Source organism: Pteropus medius, unplaced genomic scaffold, assembly GCF_902729225.1.
Source record: "Pteropus medius unplaced genomic scaffold, Ma_sr-lr_union100, whole genome shotgun sequence".
Lineage (NCBI taxonomy): Eukaryota > Metazoa > Chordata > Mammalia > Chiroptera > Pteropodidae > Pteropus > Pteropus medius.
In genome coordinates, this window is record NW_024342645.1 from 403,610 (window position 1) to 424,067 (window position 20,458).

Below are 20,458 nucleotides of genomic sequence, written 5' to 3' on the forward strand. Positions count from 1 at the left end.
CGTGGGTCCCGTCCCTGCCCTTACTCCTCTGTGACCGAGGACTGACCAGGGCACAGGAGGGCATGGGATCGCCAGGGATGGGGGATGAAGAAGCAGAAGAAGGTAGGGACTCGTGCACAGGTTTAATGAGGCAGGAGCCAGAGCCAGAGGAGGAACTGAAGACACACAGGACAGTGAGACCTGTTACTGTGGCAGGAGGCTGAGTGGAAGGCTAAGCAGCAGGGTAGCTGCGAGGTAGTGGGGCTCCAGGAAAGCCGTCTGGGTCCCTGAGCTCAGCCGGTCACCATAGCGGTCCAGGAGCATCAGGACCACTCCATTGGTCCAGCCAAACCCCTCCTGGAGGGAGGCACGGCCGATGGGGCAAGACCTCTGGGGAAGGCCCCCAAGTCCTTTTAGCGGGGTGTGGGATCTCTACCCAGAGGCTGTGGACCCGCCTAGAACCGGGGGTACCAGGGAGCACCAGTCAGGCTCCTCCCCGTGGACCCACAGACATGGGAGGCCTAGAGAGGGGAGGTCATGGTCACTTGGGACAGCAGAGCCCTGTAGTTCCCTGTTGGATGCTGACCCACTCACCTGAACTTCATACTCCCCTCCACCACCCGGCTGTCCACCATTGCTGATGTCATACTGGGGACAAGAGGACAAACTCTAAGGTCAGAACTCCCCCCAGCCCCCGCACCCCAGCCCTCTAGGGGAAGAAAGACATGGGAGCCCCTTTGAGAGAAGCTGCTCCGATCCGTGGCTCTTACCCCTGCGGTCCCCAAAAATAGCCACTGGGCGCCGCCACCACCCCTAGGCCTGGGCTTTGCAAAGCCTGATAATTCTCCCATGTCACCATGGGGAGGAAGACTGGTGGGACTGGGCTCAGGGCCAGCTCACCTTCTCGTACATGGCCGACTTTTGGGAGTAGACATCAAAGTTGGTTCGGATCCAATTCTGCGCCAGCTGGAAAGCCACTTCCTGGGTCCTGGATGAAGGAGACTTGGCCAGACCTAGACCCCCACCCCGAGGCAGGACCCTGAATCTCCAGAGCCTCCATCCCAGTGGGCACAGAGGCCCCAGCCCAACTCTCCTCAAGGAGGGAAAGGGGCCCGGGCCCTAAGACCTCCTTCCTGGAACCACAGGCCAACCCTGCTGTAATCCCAGGCCTGGCTGTGGAGGGAGAGGAGCGTGGATTCCCCCGACAAGTGGGGTGGACATAAATGTTTGCTGAGTGGGAGGCAGAGAGAGCAGAGATGTCAAAGAGAGGCCCCCGCATCCTCTGTTCACATCTACCCAGCACTAGGGAAATGCCTCTGGCTTCAGGCCCTGGGAAATGCCCCATCCCTGTCTCCTACCTCTGATGACCAGGTCCTGCAGGGGTGCCCAGGCATTGGGGAAGTCCCACTGCTGGGCTGTCTTCCGGAGAGAGGTCGGGATCCCGTGTTGGTAGGTCAGGATCTGGCTGTCCTGGAAGGTTCCAGACATTACTATGACTGTGGGTGGGGACTGGGCAGGGAGCCAGGAGGCTGAGCCCTCCTAAGCCAGGTGTCCTTTTCCTGAGCCTTCTCTTCTTGGCTCACAGCTGCCCCCTGGTGGCTGCAGTGAGACCCTCAGGCTAGGACATGGGGATTTGTTGGGGGAAGGGAGCAGGAGGGAGTGGCTGCCACTTGCCAGTAGTCTTTGTTCACAGTCTGGGAGAGAGTAGGTGGTCTTGGCCCCAGTGTACCAGCCTCCCTTTCTGCCCACCTCACCTCCAGGTATTTCAGAGCCTTGTCTACGACACCCAGGTCAGAGAAGCAGTCGGCCCAGAGAGGAGCGAGGTTGGATGGGTAAAACTCTTGGTTCTTCTTTCCATTTTCAAGGTCATAGTCAAACCAGGCACCCTTCTCCTCATCCCACAGGATGGCCCTCATGGCGGCCAAGCGCTGTTCCCGCAAGTTTCTGTACTTCATAGCTTGAGAATCATTCCCTAGGGTGACACTGCCTTCAGGGCCCTGTGTACCATGTGAGGCCTCCTCCTGTTGTCCTTCCCAAGGGCTCAGAAGTTTTGAGTACCAAGGGGGACATGCCCACCTGGAGCCCACCCCATTTCCAGCCCCTAGGACATGGAATTCCCTGAGTAAATGGCCCTGAACAGCTCCCAAGACCTGTACTATTTGTTCCCTGGGTCCATCCTCAGGAAGGCTCTGGCTATGTGGATTCCCTGGCTCTGAGGGGTCAAAGGGCAGCTGTTTTGGGAAAGGGAACAGAGGGAGCTTGGATGTGTGGACTAAAGTGTCTTCTTATAGGCCCTAGAAGGCCCTCCCAGTAAGGAAAACATAAATAAAAATAGAAGTGGACACCGTTTGTACTCCTGCCCTGGCTGCATTAAGGATGAGGTCCTGAGCAAGCTGGGAAGCTGATGGTCGTTCACACAAGGTCCTCCTTTCAGCTCTATTGCCAAGGGTGAGGCAAGGACCCAAGCTGGACAAGTACCACCCTTCCTCCCCTCCCATTGATCTGCTCACCCAGGCTGGTGTAGAAATTGCTCATCAAATCCTCTGCCTGGCATAGGAAAGCATTGAGGTCAACAGGCACGAGTTTGCTGGTTCGAATGCTGCTGAGCAAGTCAGGGTTTGGGCCTCCAATGAGCCAGCGGGAAGAGAAGTCCCAGCCAGATTCGGCTCCCGCCTTGAGCTCAGCCCACAGAGTCTCCCGGTCCCCTGTGAAGACAAGGCAGCAGCAGACAGGGGACCAAAGCCTGGCATATCTGCAGGCACCCAGCCTCAACCAGACCGCCTCACCCTGTTGCTGCTCACCTTCTGGCAAGATGTCTGCCAGCTCTGCATCTTTGCTGTAGGACTCTGGCCTGGTAAGAGAAGAGCGGGCAGCCTGGCACTAAGAGGCTCAGAGCCCTCGTGCCCCAACCGGAGGCTGAGCAACATTGACTCGGCTGTCCTTGGGGCCCACAGCCCTGAAAAGCCCAGGACTATCAGTCGTACCATCTGAGAGGTGGGGCTAAGTCACCTGCCCTGCTGCCCAGGGGCCTGGGGACACTCAAACAAGAGTTAATAGACAAGAGATTGAGAGGCTGGCCAGGAGGTTCCTCACCTGGGTCCCCCATAAGGGACATGGTAGCGATTCAGGATGTAGCTCTTTCCCCTCAAGCTCACAGAGATGTTCCTGTTCTTAGCCCAGAAGTCCAATTCCAAGGCTAAGGTCCCAATGTTGTTCCTGGGGTGGAGCCGGGCACCACCTCAGCCCAGGCACACTTCCCCAGTCCCACCTTGGGAGGTCTCAGGTAAGGGGGGGCCTGCAGGGCAGCATGGGGAGAGGGTCCCCACCGTAGGAAAGCAGTGTCGTTGGTGTGAGTCACGTAGCGGTTCATCATGAGGGTCAGGAGTGGGGGCTGGCTGCGCTGCAGGTAGTACACACGGGCCCCGTTGGGGACATGTCCATAGCTGCCAAGAAGGAGGCCTGCTAATATGCCCCTGCCCAGCTGCCAGAGACAAGGCAAATCCAGCTCCAAACCCGTGGCACCTGCTTCTCCTCCACCTTGGCCTTGAGGTGCCGGCCCCCTCTTACGTTTGCACCAGGTCCAGGAAGTTCTGCAACATGCCCTTCACCGTCTCAGACATCTCAGAGAGGAGCAGCCCCTCCATCACCCAGTAGGAGTCCCTGAGGGAAGGGGATGGCTCAGGCATCCTGATCAGGCATCCTCCCACCAGCCTCTGCCCTATGCACCCAGGCCACATCGGGTACCCCACCCTGCTCAGGCCATCTTGCTGGTCCTGGGCTCCCTGCCACACCCACCCCTGCAGCCCCTGGCTGCTCACCAGTAGTAGAACTCGAGAAAGCGCCCACCGGGCACAATGAAGGGGTGTTGTGAGTAGATCAGAGAGAACTGCTCAGGGTGGAGGAGGACCTCTGGCTTCACCTGGAGTCAGGAGCAAGAGCACCCTGCCTAGAACCCCTTTTTCCTGTGGAATGGAGGCTGGAGGGGGCTGTGACAGTGGGGGTCCTGGAAGCTGCAGGCTTGGGTTCTGCTCTGCTGCTGCTCAGCCCTGTGGGCTTGGTCAAGGCCTGGGCCACTAGGAGCCTGGTCTGCTCACCCTCACATGCGAGCCTCTGGAATAGGAACCCCGACTACTCAGCCTGGCACCAGCAGGGGTTCACCAAGCAGCAGTCACTATTAGGACCCAGGTGGGGGACCATTTTCTCTGGCGCCCTTTGCCTCCCGAATCTGTGCTGCCACCACCAAGCCAGGCCCAGAGAGACTCAGGGCCCCCCATTCTCTGGCCCAGGACCCTTTCCCCAGTGAAGCGGATGTAGGTGAACATGGCCAAGGGAGAGCAAGGTAGGACCAGAGAGGGGCTTGCTGTGCAACCATGTCATGCATTACCTCTGTCCCTTCACTGCTAGCTGCGTGTGAGTGAGTGTGGTTTTAGTGGGTGAGAGGTTTTGAGGGGAGCAGTGGAATATAGCTTGGGTTTGTTCCCGTGGTGGCTGGCTGGGGAAGCAGCCCACTCTAGCAAAGGAGCCAGGAGCACCACTGCCTGTGGGTGTTAGGGCCCTGGGGGCTAGGTGGGAGGACAGGTGCTGTGCAGCCTCAGGCAAACCACTGCCCTCTCTGAACCTCAGACAAAGGAAAGTGCCAACAGTAGGTAGGTCGAACTGTGCTGGTCACAAGGTGGGGCCACATCAGCAGTAGCAGTGATCATTCCTGAGCAGAGGCCTGTCCTGAGGAGCTCAGGGAAGAAAGAACCCAGCAGGAGGGAACAATTACCAGGTGGTGTTAGAGGAAGGGTTAGGCAGCCTGGAATTGGCAGGACAGGCTAAGTTTGCCTGGAGGGATGCTGGGAGGTCTTCAAGGAGGAGGTGAAGAGGTAGAAGCAGAGGTTCTTCCTCAGAAATTTCTTTTAGAGAGCTTTTGTTCAAGGATCCAGAGTTTAAGGAACTGTGTTTTTACGATATGACTCCCAATCTGTGTTCTAGTGGCAGTGTGGACCCCAAGCTGGCACATCCTTCTCAGCTTCATCCCTCTTGGTCAGGCCCTGGGGCAGGCCCAGGACATTGATACCTTCTTTCCTAGCTTCTTCCAGAGCTGGTGCAGCTGCCCTGCCCAGGCCCGCAGCTTGGGGTCCAAGATCTTCTGCAGGAACCGGGGGCTGGAGGAACACCAGCCCCACAGGGTTCAGGGAGTCAGCCTGTTTGAAGGGCCTTCTCCTGTTCCCTGTCCGGGGTTGTACCTGTCTTTCCAGTCCTCAGGGGTCCAGGACTCCAGCTCCTGCCCTACGGCTTGGAAATGTTCTTTGAGGAACAGCTGCAGCTGCTGCTGGGGGATGCTGTGGTTGTGGGTGCTGACCAGCTCATTGAAGCGCTGCATGACTTGGTCTGGGGAACAGGCAGCAGGGAGGAATCAGTGAAAACCCATGAGCCCCTTGCTGATCAGAGGCCCCTCTCTGCCTGGTCTTGCCCCTGCTGTCTCTGATTGAAGGTTCAAGGGAAGGTGGGGCCTCCAGGTGCCTCACCTGGAGCCGAGCACAGTGGCATGTCCACAAACTGCTTGTCGTCCTGGTAGAGTTTGGCCATCTGAACTTGGTGTAGGAGTTCCCCATGGCAATAAATCTGGCTGAGTTGGGGAGGGGAACAAATCAGGCCACACCATTAAGGGAGAAGAGAGACTAGAATCGGGCATATTCCCTGTACTGGACAAGAGCTGTGTTTGTGTGTGTGTGGGGGGGGGATGGGTAGGGGTTTGTGGGTGTGTAGTAACATACAGAGCTGAGAGAATGAGGAGGGTCCTTGTGTAGTAAAGGACCTAAACAATTGCCTGAACCCGCATTAGTTGTTAATTTGAAACAGTATAGCATTCTTTGTGGAGAAAAGATAACTATTTTCATCAGTGACATGTTAGAATGGGATGGACCCATTCTCTGTACAGATACCCTGTGCGGACCTCATCAGAAGGGCTTAGGGCAAAAGCTTATGAGTTATACCCAATGGCAATTGCTGATTTTGGAACCAGAAAATTTCCAGATGCATTGTACAATATATGCCAATTGGGAGACAATTACTAGCTTGTTGTTGGGTGTTGATTGAGAACCCTTCTATGACTGAAGGACATAAAATATCTCTAAAACTTAAAATACCCATAATGTCTTGGGCAATATCAGAGGAACACTCTGATAAAGAAAGCAATGCCTTTCTTAAGAGTTCCTTAATAAAATGAAAATTGTTTACAAAGGAACATGCTACTTGGAGAATGTAAGGAGGTACTTAAGAGCAAGTGGCCTCTCTTCCTATGGGGCTGAGGCCCCTGGAAGAACCTAGGGAGGCACCAGGAGGTGCCCTGTATCGACCAACAAAAAGCTGCTTGCTTTACCATGGCACTTCCACAGTATCTTGTCTGGAAGGCTGCCGCACTCTGATTGACTGATGGAAAGCTTCAGCAAGCATAAGAACAAATCAGCTTGGTGGGCTGAATTGCATGCTGTTTCCCTTACAGTGATGGAAAAATCGAAAGCTAAAAGCTCCTATTATTTGAATTTTTAGCAACTCATAGGGCAGTGGCCCATGAGCTTGGAAATGGGCTGTGAAAAACCAGACTATTAAAGGGATGCCCATATGGGGCATAACCCTAAGGAAATCATATGGGAATTTAAAGGGCACATTAAAAGCAGCTGGTTGTAGATGAAAATGCTTAAAATACTATAAAATACTATATTGGAACTGTACTAATCTGGACAGCCCATAGTTCCAACAATGGGCAAGAGATATCACGTCAAATGGACATATCACATTGCATATCATCCTCAGAGTGGAGCCTTGATAGAGAATTGGAAGAAGCAATTAAAACATTTGTTGTCTAAAATAGGGAGAGAGGAAAGCATGAAGGGCTGGCTCACACACGTTCACAAGTGTGTGCTCCCACTCAACATGAGGGGGGTCAATGAAGAGTCCCCACTAGATTGATTCCTCTGCTTTTCTGAGGGATCTGGGGAGTGGGGGATGGGAGAGGTTGCTGGTAGGACTACACAATTCTTTTCCACATTATCTCAACTTACTTTTTTCCTACCTGATGCAGTGGTCCCAGGATGAGGACTGCAACTGTGGTGCCAGAGCAGGGATGATTCCTAAGCAAGAAACTGTAACTATTTTGGGGGGCAGGTGAACTTAGATCAGGATTTCTTTTTATTCCTTGTTGGTTTAAGTATAACTATCTTTTTAAACCTTTATATCAGAATTCCTGAGGTCGTATTGAGACAGCTTGTACCTATACCCCATCTGGCTAAATAGAGTTGTCAGTGAATACAGCTGTGTTGCCTAGTGGTAGGAATAACCCACTCATTCTGGACCTGTGTAACCCTACCCTGTGTGAACAGAAACGGACTGGGAGGGAGGCACTTTCAAGACTGGTTTTGCTGCTGGCAACCTGGACCAACACAATGGCCAAACCTAATGTCTCTTCCAATGGTGGAAAGATTTAGTAAAAATGGCAAATGGAGAGGAGAGATAATAGTTAGGGGTAAAGGAATGAATAAGTGGGTATGCAACAAAAATAGGAAATCTAACATTACATTGGTGCCTGGAGAGAGGCTCAGAGCAAGATGTTAATATTGCCTTTAGCATAATTATACTAGATGCCTGAAATGGTTTGCTATGACCACGCCTGCCTTTGGAACCTGACAATGTTGAATGAAAGCCTGCAAACCTGAGTAGTTTGGAGACATTTCATCTTAGGATATGATGACGAGCTAGACTAATTGTTAATGACTGAAGGGAACCCTAAGAATGTGCCAGTGTCTTTTGACTGTAAGTTTTCCGGTTATACCTCTACAAAAGATATCACTTGGAAAGGAATTTTTAGGAACTACCCCCTACTGGGTCTTTAGACTGTGTGGTTTACAACTCCTGGCAGACTACTTACCCTGTAAACATACACCTCGATAATCAAATGTTTAGGAAGGTCCCTGATTTTAATGGACACAATATAGCAGGGCGAGGCCACCCAGGTTTGCAGGCTTCCATTCAATCTTGTCAGGTTCCAAAGCAGGAGTGGTCTCAGCAATGTATTGTTTCACCTTTTCAAGGTTCTCTGATAACTGAGCTAAGGGACAATATCATTTCTTGCTCTGAGCCTCTTTTAAAGTGTTAATAGTGGATTTCCTTCATCGCATTTATTATTAATACATTTATTCATTATTTTACTCTCAGTTACTATTTCTCCATCTTTCCATTGATATGCAAACTCTTCCACCTTTAGAAAGAACATTAGGTTTGACCATTGTTCTAGTCCAAATTGCAGGGAGCAATACTAGTGTAGCATGTGCCTCTCCTGCCATCCCCTGGGTTACATAGGTCCAGAATGAGTGGGCTATTCCTACCACTAGGCAATATAGCTGCATTCACTGACAACCTAATTTAGCCACATTGGGTGTATGCACAACCCGCCCCAACAGCCTCTTAGGAATTTTGACATAATTGTTTAAACGTATAGTTACATATTCTTACTTACAGATCATCCCTGCTTCTGGCACTTGTAGCTGCAGTCTTGGTCCTGCGGCTACTGCATTAGGTAGGAAAAAGAAAGTTGAAGTGATGTGGGAAGAAAGAAAAAAGTATAGTCGTACCATCGTCTTCCTTTTATGGAAAGAATCGTATAGTTATACCAACATCCTCTCCACTCCCTGTTCCATAGACTTCCCCAGAAAAGCAGAGGGATCTATCTAGTAGGAACCCTTCCTTGACCCTTCATCTTGAGTGTGAGCACACACTTGTGGAGGTGTGTAAGCTAGCCCATCATATCTATATCTCTCCCTGTCTTAGACAACCAATGTTTTAGTTGCCCATTCCAATCCTCTATGAAACCATTACTCTGAGGATGAAAGTATGTTCCTTGGCATGAAGAAATGTAACTCAGTGGTCAAAATTGTTGCAGCATTTTCTGTTCTGGTCCTTTTATAATATTTTGAGCATTTGTATCTACCACTGAGTATGCAAATCCCAGTCCAGAGCAGGTATCTGTTCCTCTCAGGATCTGTGTCTACCAGCATCAGTCCAGCTTGCCAGTTATATGTATGTCCTTTCCCCAGGAATCTGCCCTACAGCCATCTGTAGTCTGTCTCTCTTCTTGGCAGACAAAATAGTTCTTACTGGCATTTTGTGCCTCAGAGAGTACAAGTGGACTCTATCTAGATTCAGGCCATCTCTGCATTGCTGTAGCCTCCCAATATCCACTCAGTTCAGGAACCAAGTGGCCACTTCACATGAGTACACTGGAATACCCACTTGTCAGCCTCAGTCACCTTCCGATCAAGGAATGGAGTTCTTCTGATGAGCATCAATGTATTCTACTTTAATGCAGCCCTCAGATTCTCATAGTGATTTCTGTAGGACTGCGCTACATAAGGGCATCGATTTTATAGACCAGTTTTCCATTGCCCTTCTTCCTGACCATATGGCCAGGCCATTGGCTACTGACTAAGAATAGGTAAAACCCAAACAAACACAGTAGCAAACAGTATGTAATTCAGCCCACCAAAGTGATTTGCTTCTATCATCTTTGATCACAGTGGCAGCCTTCCAAACAGTATGCTATCCGTTCACCTTGGAACTGCCATCCATAAACCAAGCAGCTCTTTGTCGGTCAGTTGAGAGCTGTTTACAGAGCACTATCCAAGTAGCAATAGAGTCTGGCAGCTCCTCAAGTGCTTCCCAAGTCAGTCCTGGGGAAAACAGCACCTGCTCTTGAATATACTGAGTAATTGTATATTCTCCCAGTAGCATGTCCCTGCATAAACCATTCTCATGTTGTTATGGAAATTTCTGGGGACTCTCCTCCCTCTTAGAGCATTTCTCCAATATCACCTAAGATATTATGGGTATTTCAGGTTTCAAGATTATCTTATGTCCTTTGGTCATAGGGGCAGTTTCAATTAATGTCTGATAGCATGATAGTAATTGCCTCTCAAAGGAAAATTCTCAGTCCAAAGTCTCAGCAGTCATGCTGGAAGGTATCCAAAGGCTTTTGTTATAAGCCTCAGGCTATGCTCTACAGAAGGCTACAACCTGTGTGGACTTGGGCAACCTTATTCGTTATCATTTGCAGTGTCCAATTAATATTGCTCGATGGGTGGATTTACATGCCTTTTGTTTTATAATACTAGATAGTGGAAACGTTCTCTGATCGGATACAATGTCCATACAATGTCCATCCTTGTGTTGCATTCAGGTAAAATAGATGCAATCGCTTCACATAAAAACTGCTCAAACATATCAATTTTCATCCAAGCTTTTTTTGCCTTAATCCCATCAACCCTTACATTCTGAACCATGGCCCCGTTAGAACTTCACCAACGGGTTTTGGTTTTACAATACCAGGTAGGGGAAGTGTTCCCCAGTCAGATGTAACAACCATTCTCATAAAACATTCAGGAAAGGAGAAACAACCACTTGATGTAAGGCCTGTTTAAATACTCCAGTTTTCATCAGAACTTTCATCCTAATACTATCAACTGTTGCATTCCTATATCTGCTCAATCTGATTATAGCCCCTTTTAGGGTGTCACCAGTGGGTTTTGGCTTTTGGTACCACAATGCATGGGGTTCCCATGTCGCAGAGTCCAAGAGACTTCTCTACCCTCTGACCATTTTGCCCACTCATATGCATCAGGCATTGAGTCCTTAGCAGTGGATAGAGCTGAGGAACCCTGACCCTTTCATCAATTTTTATCCTGATTAAATTTCAGGACCATTGCTCCAGCAAATTGTAGGTTGGGTTTCTCATTGTCATCTTTGCCTTACAGTTTTCCAAATTCCTCCAAAGTAAAGTGAGTAAAACAGATGCATTTAGGGACTTTCCATTTGGGGGGGGCCCATTGGTCTACTCAACCTCTAAGAGTGCTGCATTAAGACCTTTGTTTTGACCCTATAACAGCTGCTTTATTCACCCCATTTCTTAGTAGCTGCTCAAAGATTTTCACCTGCTAGGATAGTTCCTTGACTCTCCCCTTTCCCTTTCTCCTCTGTTTTGCCCCATCAATGTTTGCCTTATTCACCCTATTTCTTAATAACCATTTAAAGATGTCTGTCTGCTCGGACGAGTTCATTGGTTCTCTCCTTTGTCTATCTCATTCTCTTGGGAATCTTCTTCGTTATTTGCTGTTTCTGAATAATTTTTTTCCTTCAGAATGGTTCTGAGGCTAGTGGCTGTGGATCTTCCCCAACACATTCCTTTAGCAGGGGCCCTGCAATGAGAGGCTGTAGTTTGGACTTGCCAGAATCTAAGTTTGGCCCACCTCTCATTTTCCTTTCTTTCTATTATAGGTGACAATAACCAAGGGACTGTATTTTCAAATTTTTTCTTATTATTTTTCATTTTCTTATGCATCCACACAGGCCTTCTTTCTAATCCTTGAACAGCGACCTCAGGGCCTTTGTACTGTAGTTTTCATGCCTGGATGGTCTCCTCCCATATCTGCACAGGGATGATTCCTCTCACAATTCTGTCCTAACATCACCTCCTCAGAGACACTTTCCCTCCCCTTCCTATCTGAAACACTCTCTGCTCATCTCCATGAGTGGCTCCCTAACTTTATTTTACTTTTAATTGTGCTTCTATCACTATTTGGTTCTATCATTACTTTTCTTGTTATTATGTAAGGTCGATGAAAGCAGAGACCTTGTTTTTCTTGTTTACTTCTGCGGCCCCAGAGGTATAGTGAGAGTTCAATAAATCCATGTTGAATGAAGAATGCACAATACCCTGTGCGTCTAGGAGGCAATACAGGGTCACTTATCTTTATTATTTGGAGGTGGAAACTATGGCTCTGGAAAGAGGTTTGACTTGCCCTTGGTCACCAAGTTCAGAGGTTAGATCCAGAAGGTCTTTTCAGGCCCTCTACTCCTGGGCAGAACATTTTCTAGAATAGTCCTGAGAATAGCCTTGTGCATTTCAAGGAGCAGCTTGGAGGGAGGGCAGAAAGGAGCACTCTGGCCAGCAGGCTCCCAGACTATGCATAGGCCAACCTCAGGCAACTCTTTCTTTCCCCACACTAGAAGTCAGTGCCCTGCACAGAACCTACTACAAACAAACAAACAAACAAACAACAAACAAACAAATTTCCTTTCCTTCCCTTCCTTCTGAAGGGCTTAAGATCTCATCCCAATCTTTTGGATCCCGGCCTTCTTGCTCCATCCCCAGCTGCCTTCTCGCTCTTACCTTTCACAGGGTGGGGGTAGGGCCTCCTGTGATCCCAGCCCCAGCTCCAGCAGAAGCAGCAGGCTCAGCTCCCAGGTCCTTACAGGCATGGTGGCTGTGAATGAACAAGCCGAGGCACCTCCTGCTCTCTGGGGCAGAGCCTGGCTCGCCCGCCCAACTAGGGCAGCCAAAGTCCGCATTCGAAGTGTAGTCACCTGAGGGGTGTGTGTGCCTGGTCTACGTGTGGCCTACTTGCCACTTCTGTTCTTAGCTCACAGTAGTGATAGTAGTGGTAACATTTGCAACGAGTCTTAAAGATCTGTAGGAGTTTGCCAAGGGAGTGGTCTGGAGACCACTCCAGTGTACACGGAGCACCTACCTGTTAAGGGAACATGAGAAGTTCAGCCTGGCCAGATGGAACTTGGGGTTGGTGCAGGGGAGGCATGTGAGACAAGGCCAGAGGGACGTGCTGGCACCAGCCCGTAAACAGACTTGGCCAACCCCAGGAGGCAGCAGGTTCCCAGTGAGGGAACCAGCAGAGACGCTGTGAGCCGAGGCAGCAGGATTAGATTTGCTTTAGGAAGCTCACCCCCTTGGCATTAGGGAAGATGAGTTGAAGGGGCAGAGGGTGGGACAGGGGCACAGTAGGAGGCTGTAGCAAAGATCCAGGATCCGATGACTCAGGCCTGAAATGACGCAGGAGGTGCGGGAAGGCGCATACTGCCAGCCAACACCATCTGAGTTTAGTGACTGTGCAACTTTTCCTTTATGTCTCAAGCTTGCTGTCCAGCATGTTAGTTGTGGTGCCTGAGCAGTGTTCACCAGAAGATGAGATGGCCCAGGCCCTGTGCTTTCTCTTGACAGAGCCCCTGTTCCTCCCCACTGAAATGGTACCCTTGCATCATTAGTTTGCCCACCTCCTTCCTGCCACCCCTGCCTCCTGACACTAAAAACTTTCTTCCTTCCTTTGTTTTTTAAATTTTTAAATTGTGGTTAAATATATATAACAAAATTTGCTATTTCAACCATTTTTAAGCGCACAATTTAATTTAATTTACATTACATTCACAATGTGCAATTATCAACGTCTTCTATTTAAATAACTTTTTATGATCTCAGACATACATTCTATAACCATTAAGCAATAACTCCTAAGGCCCCTCTTCTCATAGCTCATGGAAACTATTATTCTACTTTCTATTTCTATGCATTTGTCTATTCTAAGTTCTTCATATAAATGGAATCATACAATATCTGTTCTTTTGTGTCTGGTTTATTTCATTTAGCAAAATCTCAAGAGTCGTCCATGTTGTAGCAGGTATCCGAATTTCATTCCTTTCAAAGGCTGAATAATATTTCATTCCATGTATAGACTACATTTTATTAATCTATTCATCTATCATTGGGCATTTGGTTTGCTTTCATCTTTTGGTTATTGTGAATAACGCTGCTATAAACATGACTGTACAAATATCTTAGAGACCCTGCTTGCAGTTCTTTTAGGTATGTACGTAGAGGTGGAATTGCTGGATCATACAGTAATTCTTTGTTTAATTTTTGAGGAACTGCCAGACTATTTTCATAGCAGCTGCATGATTTTACATTCTCACCACCTGTGCACAATTGTTCCAGTTTCTGCACATTATCTCAACACTTGTTATTTTCTATTCTTTTTTTTTTTTAATAATAGTCATTTTAATGGGTATGAACCAATGTCTCATTGTGGGTTTTATCTACATTCCTTAATGATTAGTGATGTCGAGCATCTTTTATGTGCTCATTGGTTATTTGCATATTTTCTTTGGAGAAATGTTTATTCAAGTCTTTTTCTTTCCCTTTTTTTAAATTTATTTTTTTAATTGAAGAAATAATTTAAGTTTGTTTCTCCATCTACATCCACCCTCCACCCTTCCACCTCCCCTCTGGTAACCAATAGTCCATTGTCCATGTCTATGAGTCTCTGTTTGCTTGTCCTGTTTGTTTGTGGCTTTTAGGTTTATATCCCACATATAAGTGATATCATGTGATTTTCAGCTGTTCCTGTCTGTCTTATTTCGCTTAGCATGATTATCTTGAGGTCCATCCATGTTGTTGCAAATGGCAGTATTTCACCTCTTCTTATGGCTGAGTAATATTCCATTGTCTATGTGTACCACAGCTTCTTTATCCAATCATCTATCATAGGACACTTCAGTTGCTTTCATGTTCTGGCCACCATGAATAATGCTGCTATAAACATCTGTGTGCAAATGTCTTTTCGGATATGAGTTTTCAAGTCTTTGGGGTAAATAACCAGTAGAGGGATTGCTGGACCATATGGTGATTGATCCTTAGTTTTTTGAGGAACCTCCATACTGTTTTCCATAGTGGCTGTACCAATCTGCAGTCTCACCAGAAGTGTATGAGGGTTCATTTTTCTCTGGATCCTCTCCAACATTTGTTATTACTTATTCTATTTTAACTTATTACCTATTCTAACCAGTGTGAGATGGTATCTCATTGTGGTTTTGATTTGCATTTCCCTAATAGCTAGTGATGTTGAACATCTTTTCATACATTTGTTGGCCATCTGTATGTCTTTTTTTGATAGGATCGTTTGCTTTTTTGTTGTTATTGAGTCGTATGAGTTCTTTGTATATTTTGGATATTAGGCCCTTATCGGAGGTGTTGCTTGGAAATATATTTTCCTATTTAGATGGTTGTCTCTTTACCTTGTTGATGGTTTCTTTTGCTGAGCAGAAGCTTTTTAGTTTGATGTAGTCCCATTCATTTATTTTTGCTTTTACTTCCCTTGCCTTTGAGGTCAAATTCATAAAATCCTTTTTAAATCCAAGGTTTGAGTTTAGTTCCTATGTTTTCTTCTATGCATTTTATTGTTTCAGGACTTATATTCAGGTCCTAAATCCATTTTGAGTTGATTTTGGTGTGTGGTGATAGACAGCAGTCTAGTTTCATTCTTATGCACATGGCTTTCCAGTTTTCCCAGCACCATTTATTGAAGAGGATTTCCTTTCTCCACTGTATGTTTTTGGCTTCTTTGTCAAAAATTATTTGCCTATATAAATATGGGTTTATTTCTGGACACTCAATTCTGTTCCACTGTTCCGTGTGTCTGTTTTTCTACCAATACCATGCCATTTGATTATTGTCACTTTGTAGTTTAATTTGAAGTTGGACAGAGTGATGCCTCCAGCCTCATTCTTTTTTCTCAGGATGGCTCTGGTGATTCGGGGTCTTTTGTGTTTCCATACAAATCTGATGATTTTTTTGTTCTATTTCTTTAAAAATGCTGATTGAATTTTGATTGAGATTGCATTAAATCTGTATAATGTTTTAGGTAATATGGTCATTTTAACTATGTTGATTCTTCCGATCCAAGAACACGGAATATCTTTCCATTTCTTTGTATCTTCTTTGATTTCCTTTCATAGAGTCTTGTAGTTTTCATTATATAGGTCCTTAGCATGTTTCGTTAGATATTTTCCTAGGTATTTTATTCTTTTCATTGCCATTACAAAAGGAATTTTTTTTTCACTTCTTTTTCTGATATTTCATTATTAGAGTATAGGAACGCTATGGATTTTTGAACATTGATTTTGTATCCAGAAACATTACTGTATTTGCTTATTGTTTCTAGTAGTGTTCTTGTGGAGTCTTTAGGGTTTTATATATTGAAAATCATGTCATTCGCAAATAGTGACAGTTTGACTTCTTCATTTTTTATTTGGATGCGTTTTATATCTTTCTCTTGTCTGATTGCACTTGCTAGGACCTCCAATGTTATCTTGAATAACAGTGGGCGATAGTGGACAGCCTTGCCTTGTTCTTGATCTTAGAGGGAAGGTTTTTAGTTTTTCACCATTAAATAAAATGTTGGCTGAGGGTTTGTCATAGATGACCTTTATTATGTTAAGTTACTTTCCTTCTATACCGATCTTGTTAAGTGTTTTGATCGTAAATGGGCGCTGTATCTTGTCGAAGGCTTTTTCTGCATCTATTGATATGATCATATGAGTCTAATTTTTTAATTTGTTTATATGGTGTATCACATTAATAGATTTGCATATGTTAAACCATCCCTGTGCCTCTGGAATGAAGCTCACTCGATCGTGGTGTATAATCTTTCTAATATGTTGCTATATTAAGTTTGCTAGTATTTTATTTAGGATTTTTGCATCTGTGTTCATGAGAGATATTGGTTTGTAGTTTTGTGTGTGTCTATGTGTTATCTTTACCAGGTTTTGGTATCATGGTGATATTGGCCTCATAAAATGAGTTGGGAAGTATTGCCTCCTCTTTGATTTTTTGGAAGAGTTTGAGGAGAATAGGTATTAAATCTTCTTTGTATGTTTGGTAAAATTCACTGGTGAAGACATCTGGTCCTGCACTTTTACTTTTTGGAAGGTTTTTGATGATTGTTTCAATTGCCATACTGCTGATCGGTCTATTTAGATTTTCCAGTTCTTTTTGATTCAGTCTAGGAAGGTTGTATCTTTCAAAGTACTTGTCCATTTCTTCCACTTATTAAATTTAGTGTTATATATTTTTCTTAGTATTCTTGTATGATCCTTTGTATTTCTGCAGTGTCTGTCATAATTTTCCCTCTTTCATCCCTGATTTTGTTTATTTGTTTGCTTTCTCTTTTTTCTTTAGTGAGTCTAGCCAGGGGTTTGTCAATTTTATTAACTTTCTCAAAGAACCAGCTCTTTGTTGCATTTATTTTTTCTATTTTTTTGTTTGTTTTCAATTTCATTTATTTCTGTTCTAATATTGATTATTTCTTTCCTTCTGCTGACTTTAGGCTTCATTTGTTCTTCCTTTTCTAATTTTTTAAGATGAAAATTTAGGTTGTTTATTTGGACTCGTTCTTGTTTTTGGAGGTAGGCCTGTAATGATACGAACTTTCCTCTTATAACCACTTTTGCCGTGTCCCAAAATTTTTGGTATGTTTTACTAACATTATCATTTATTTCTATGTATTTCTTGATCTCTCTTTTTATTTCTTCTCTGACCCAGTTATTCTTCAGCCGTATGTTGTTTAATCTCCATGTATTTGTGGTTCTTTCCGCTTTCTTTTTACAGTTGATCTCTAGATCCAAAGCATTATGATCAGAGAATATGGCTGGTATGATTTCAACCCTCTTATATTTGTTGAGGCTATCCCTGTGTCCCAGTATGTGTATGTGGTCAATCCTTGAGAATGTTCCACGTGCACTAGAGAAGAATGTATAAGCAGCTGTTTTGGGATGGAAGGCTCTGTAAATGTCAATCATGTCTAGTTGGTCTAATGTATTATTTAAGGATGTTATTTCCTTATTGATTTTCTGTTTGGATGATCTGTCCATATCTGACAGTGAGGTATTTAGCTCCCTTACTATGATAGTGTTTTGGTCTGTTTCTTACTTTAGTTCTGTTAGTAATTGCTTTACATATTTTGGGGCTCCCTGATTGGGAGCATAGATATTAATAAGTGTTATGTCTTCTTTGATTCCATTCTTTTCTGGCTTGTAAGGTTTGTGCTGAGAAGTCTGACGATAATCTAATGGATTTTCCTTTATAGGTTACCGTCTTCTTTTCCCTGGCTGCCCTGAGAATTCTGTCTTTGTCATTGATTTTTAATAATTTTAATACAATGTGTCTTGGAGAAGCCCTCTTTGGATTGAGATAATTAGGTGTTCTGTTGACTTCTTGAATTCCAAGTTCCAGCTCATTCCTTAGATTTGGGAAATTCTCGTAAACTATTTGTCTGAAAATGCCTTCCAGTCCCTGCTCCTTTTCATCACCTTTGAGGATGCTCATTACTCTTATGTTTCCTCTCTGATGGTATCAGCTAGTTCTTGCATTTCTCTTTCATTATTTTTCATTCTTTGTTTTATCTCTTCTTCCTTCTGATTTATTTCTAGATTTCTGTCTTCGATATCACTGATCCTTTCTTCCATTTGGTTGACTCTATTTCCAGAGCTCGTTACTTCATTTTCACCTCTTGCTATTTGTTCTTTATCTCCAGAAGGTCCATTTGGTTCTTTTTGAGGGTTTCCGGCTCCTTGCTGAAGAACTCATTCTGCTCATCTAGTTGTTTTTTTCAATTCCTGAATTCGTTGATGTGATTCATTTTGGATCTTATTGAGTTCTTTCAGAAGTACCATCCTGAATTCTCTGTCATTTAAGTCTCATATTTTTATGTCTTTAAGTTTATTTTCTGGAGATTTTTCTCTTTCTTTCTGAGCTGCCTTGTTACCTTGGTTGTTCATGGTGTTCAATGGACTAGCTCTCTGCGTGGGCATTAATGGAAGTGTATTCTGCTTTTTTTTTTTTCTAGAAAGAAAATTTATTATATAATAGTTCCTAGCCTGTTGCAAAGAAGGTGTTTTTCATTTGGTTTCCAGTAGGTAGCATCTAAGCCTCTTGGATCTCTGCTTTATATAAAGTCTTAATAATGTCTTTTTTTCTTATAGATGTTTAATCACACTCACTACCCTCAGTCTCAGTTCCTGTCAGCGTTAGGGACAGTTTTGGTAGCATTTGCTCAGATTCCCCTGAGACTACTCAGCGTTCTGTCTTGGAGAATATTGGGGGAGGGGCCCTCTGAGTGTGGGGTTGGGGGCTGCGGCTCAGCCTCGGTTTTGCAAATGCAGCCGGCAAAAATCAACTGTTGTTTCTCTGCTATCACTGCTTTTCTGCTGTCTCCATTTCTCTGCCTTCTGCCATGATGATTCTCACTGCCACCAGCCACATGGAGCTCACAGTACTGCCAGGCAGGGCTGTTCATAGAAGTCACCACACCTTCTCCTCTCCCCCTCCTCCTACAGGGAGCTCCAGAAGCTGCGATAGGCAGCATTTTTGTTTCTCCCAGTCCACTGCCCAACACCCTGGGTTCTGACTTGTGGTAGCTCTTATGTGCAGATCCCATACTCAGATGTCCTGGTGTGCAGTTTGGGTGTTTTTTGTTGAGTTTTAGTAGTTAAGCTTATTGTTTCAAGGAGAGAGATTGGGGATGTCTTTCACTGCACCATGTTTCTGACATACAAGCTTATTCAAGTCTTTTGCCCATTCGAAATTTTTAGTAAATTTTGACATCAGGAACTGTAAATTCTTTGACATTTTTCTTCCTTTTAAAGATGGTTTTCACTATTTAGGGTGTCTTGCAATTACATATGAATTAGATCATCGTTCCCTTTTCAGCAAAAAAAAAATGCTATTGGAATTTTGACAGAGATTATGTTGAATCTGCAGATCACTGTAGGTATTAGTGTCATCTTCACAATGATGTCTTCTTACTCATGAACTTTAGATGTCTTCCCCTTTATTTAGATCTTCAGATTCTTTCAGCAATGTTTTGTGGTGTTCAGTGTACAAATCTTTCAATTTTTTGAATAAATTTATTCCTAGGCATTTTATTCTTTTAGATGTTATTGTAAAATGAGATTGCTTTTTTAAATTTCCTTTTCAAGTGATGTCAGAAACATGGTGGAGTGAGAGATGTTCTCAGATTTTTCCTCTTGAAACAACAGTAAGCTGGACATCTGAAACATAACAGAAAACACCCAAACTGCACACCAGCACGTCTGAGCATGGGGTCTGCACATAAGAGCTACCATAGGTCAGAAGCCCAGAGTCGGGCTGTAGACTGAGAGAATCAAAGAAGCTGCCACTCTCAGCCAGAGCTCCCTGCAGGAGGAAGGGGAGGGGAGAAGGTGTGGCGGGTTCCCTGAACAGCCCTGCCTAGGAGTGCTGTGAGCTCCATGCAGCCGTGGAAGTGCCCAAGAATCAAGGCAGAAAGCAGAGAAGTGGGGATGTCAGAGAAGTGGGAATAGCATAGAAACAACAGTTGATTATTACTTGCTGCAGTTGCAAAATGTGAGGCTGAGCCATAGCCCCCAACCCCCAAGTCAGAAGTTCCCTTCCCCCATATCCTTCAAGACGGAATACCATGAAGCCAATGCAATCTTTATTAAACTACCAATGGCATTTTTCAGAGAGTTATAACAAATAATCCTAAAATTTAAATGGAACCATAAAAGACCCTGAATAGCCACAGCAATCTTGAGAAAGAAGAACAAAGTTGGAGGTATCACACTACCTGATAGTGAACTATACTACAGGCCTACAGTAATCAAAACACCATGGTACTGGCATCAAAACAGATACAATGATCAATGGAACAGAATAGAGAGCCCAGAAATAAATCCACGCCTATATGCTCACTTAATATAAGACGAAGGAGGCAAGAATATACAATGGGGTAAAGACAGTCTCTTCAACAAATGGTGCTGGGAAAATTGGACAGATACATAC

At 45.1% G+C, this 20,458-nt stretch overlaps 1 protein-coding gene across 1 annotated transcript; it reads right to left on the reverse strand.

Annotated features, from left to right (window-relative positions):
- Nucleotides 1-8: 8 nt before the first annotated feature.
- On the reverse strand, nucleotides 9-12,273 carry TREH (trehalase). Its single transcript, XM_039866585.1, has 15 exons — nucleotides 12,185-12,273; nucleotides 5,493-5,593; nucleotides 5,211-5,355; nucleotides 5,042-5,129; nucleotides 3,798-3,898; nucleotides 3,547-3,639; nucleotides 3,306-3,422; nucleotides 3,073-3,195; nucleotides 2,781-2,830; nucleotides 2,490-2,684; nucleotides 1,734-1,951; nucleotides 1,338-1,449; nucleotides 880-992; nucleotides 574-627; nucleotides 9-336 (listed from the first exon to the last, which is right to left on the reverse strand). Exons 1-15 carry the CDS (start codon nucleotides 12,271-12,273, stop codon nucleotides 184-186), a joined length of 1,752 nt encoding a protein of 583 aa, XP_039722519.1. The 3' UTR covers nucleotides 9-183.
- Nucleotides 12,274-20,458: the final 8,185 nt, after the last annotated feature.

Coding starts and splice junctions, on each gene's coding strand:
- TREH (XM_039866585.1), bottom strand. CDS start 12,273: ATGCCTGTAAGGACCTGGGAGCTGAGCCTGCTGCTTCTGCTGGAGCTG. Junction 3,899..5,041: donor GGAAGAAGCTAGGAAAGAAG/GTATCAATGTCC, acceptor TCCTGACTCCAG/GTGAAGCCAGAGGTCCTCCT. Junction 3,196..3,305: donor AACGACACTGCTTTCCTACG/GTGGGGACCCTC, acceptor GCTCCACCCCAG/GAACAACATTGGGACCTTAG.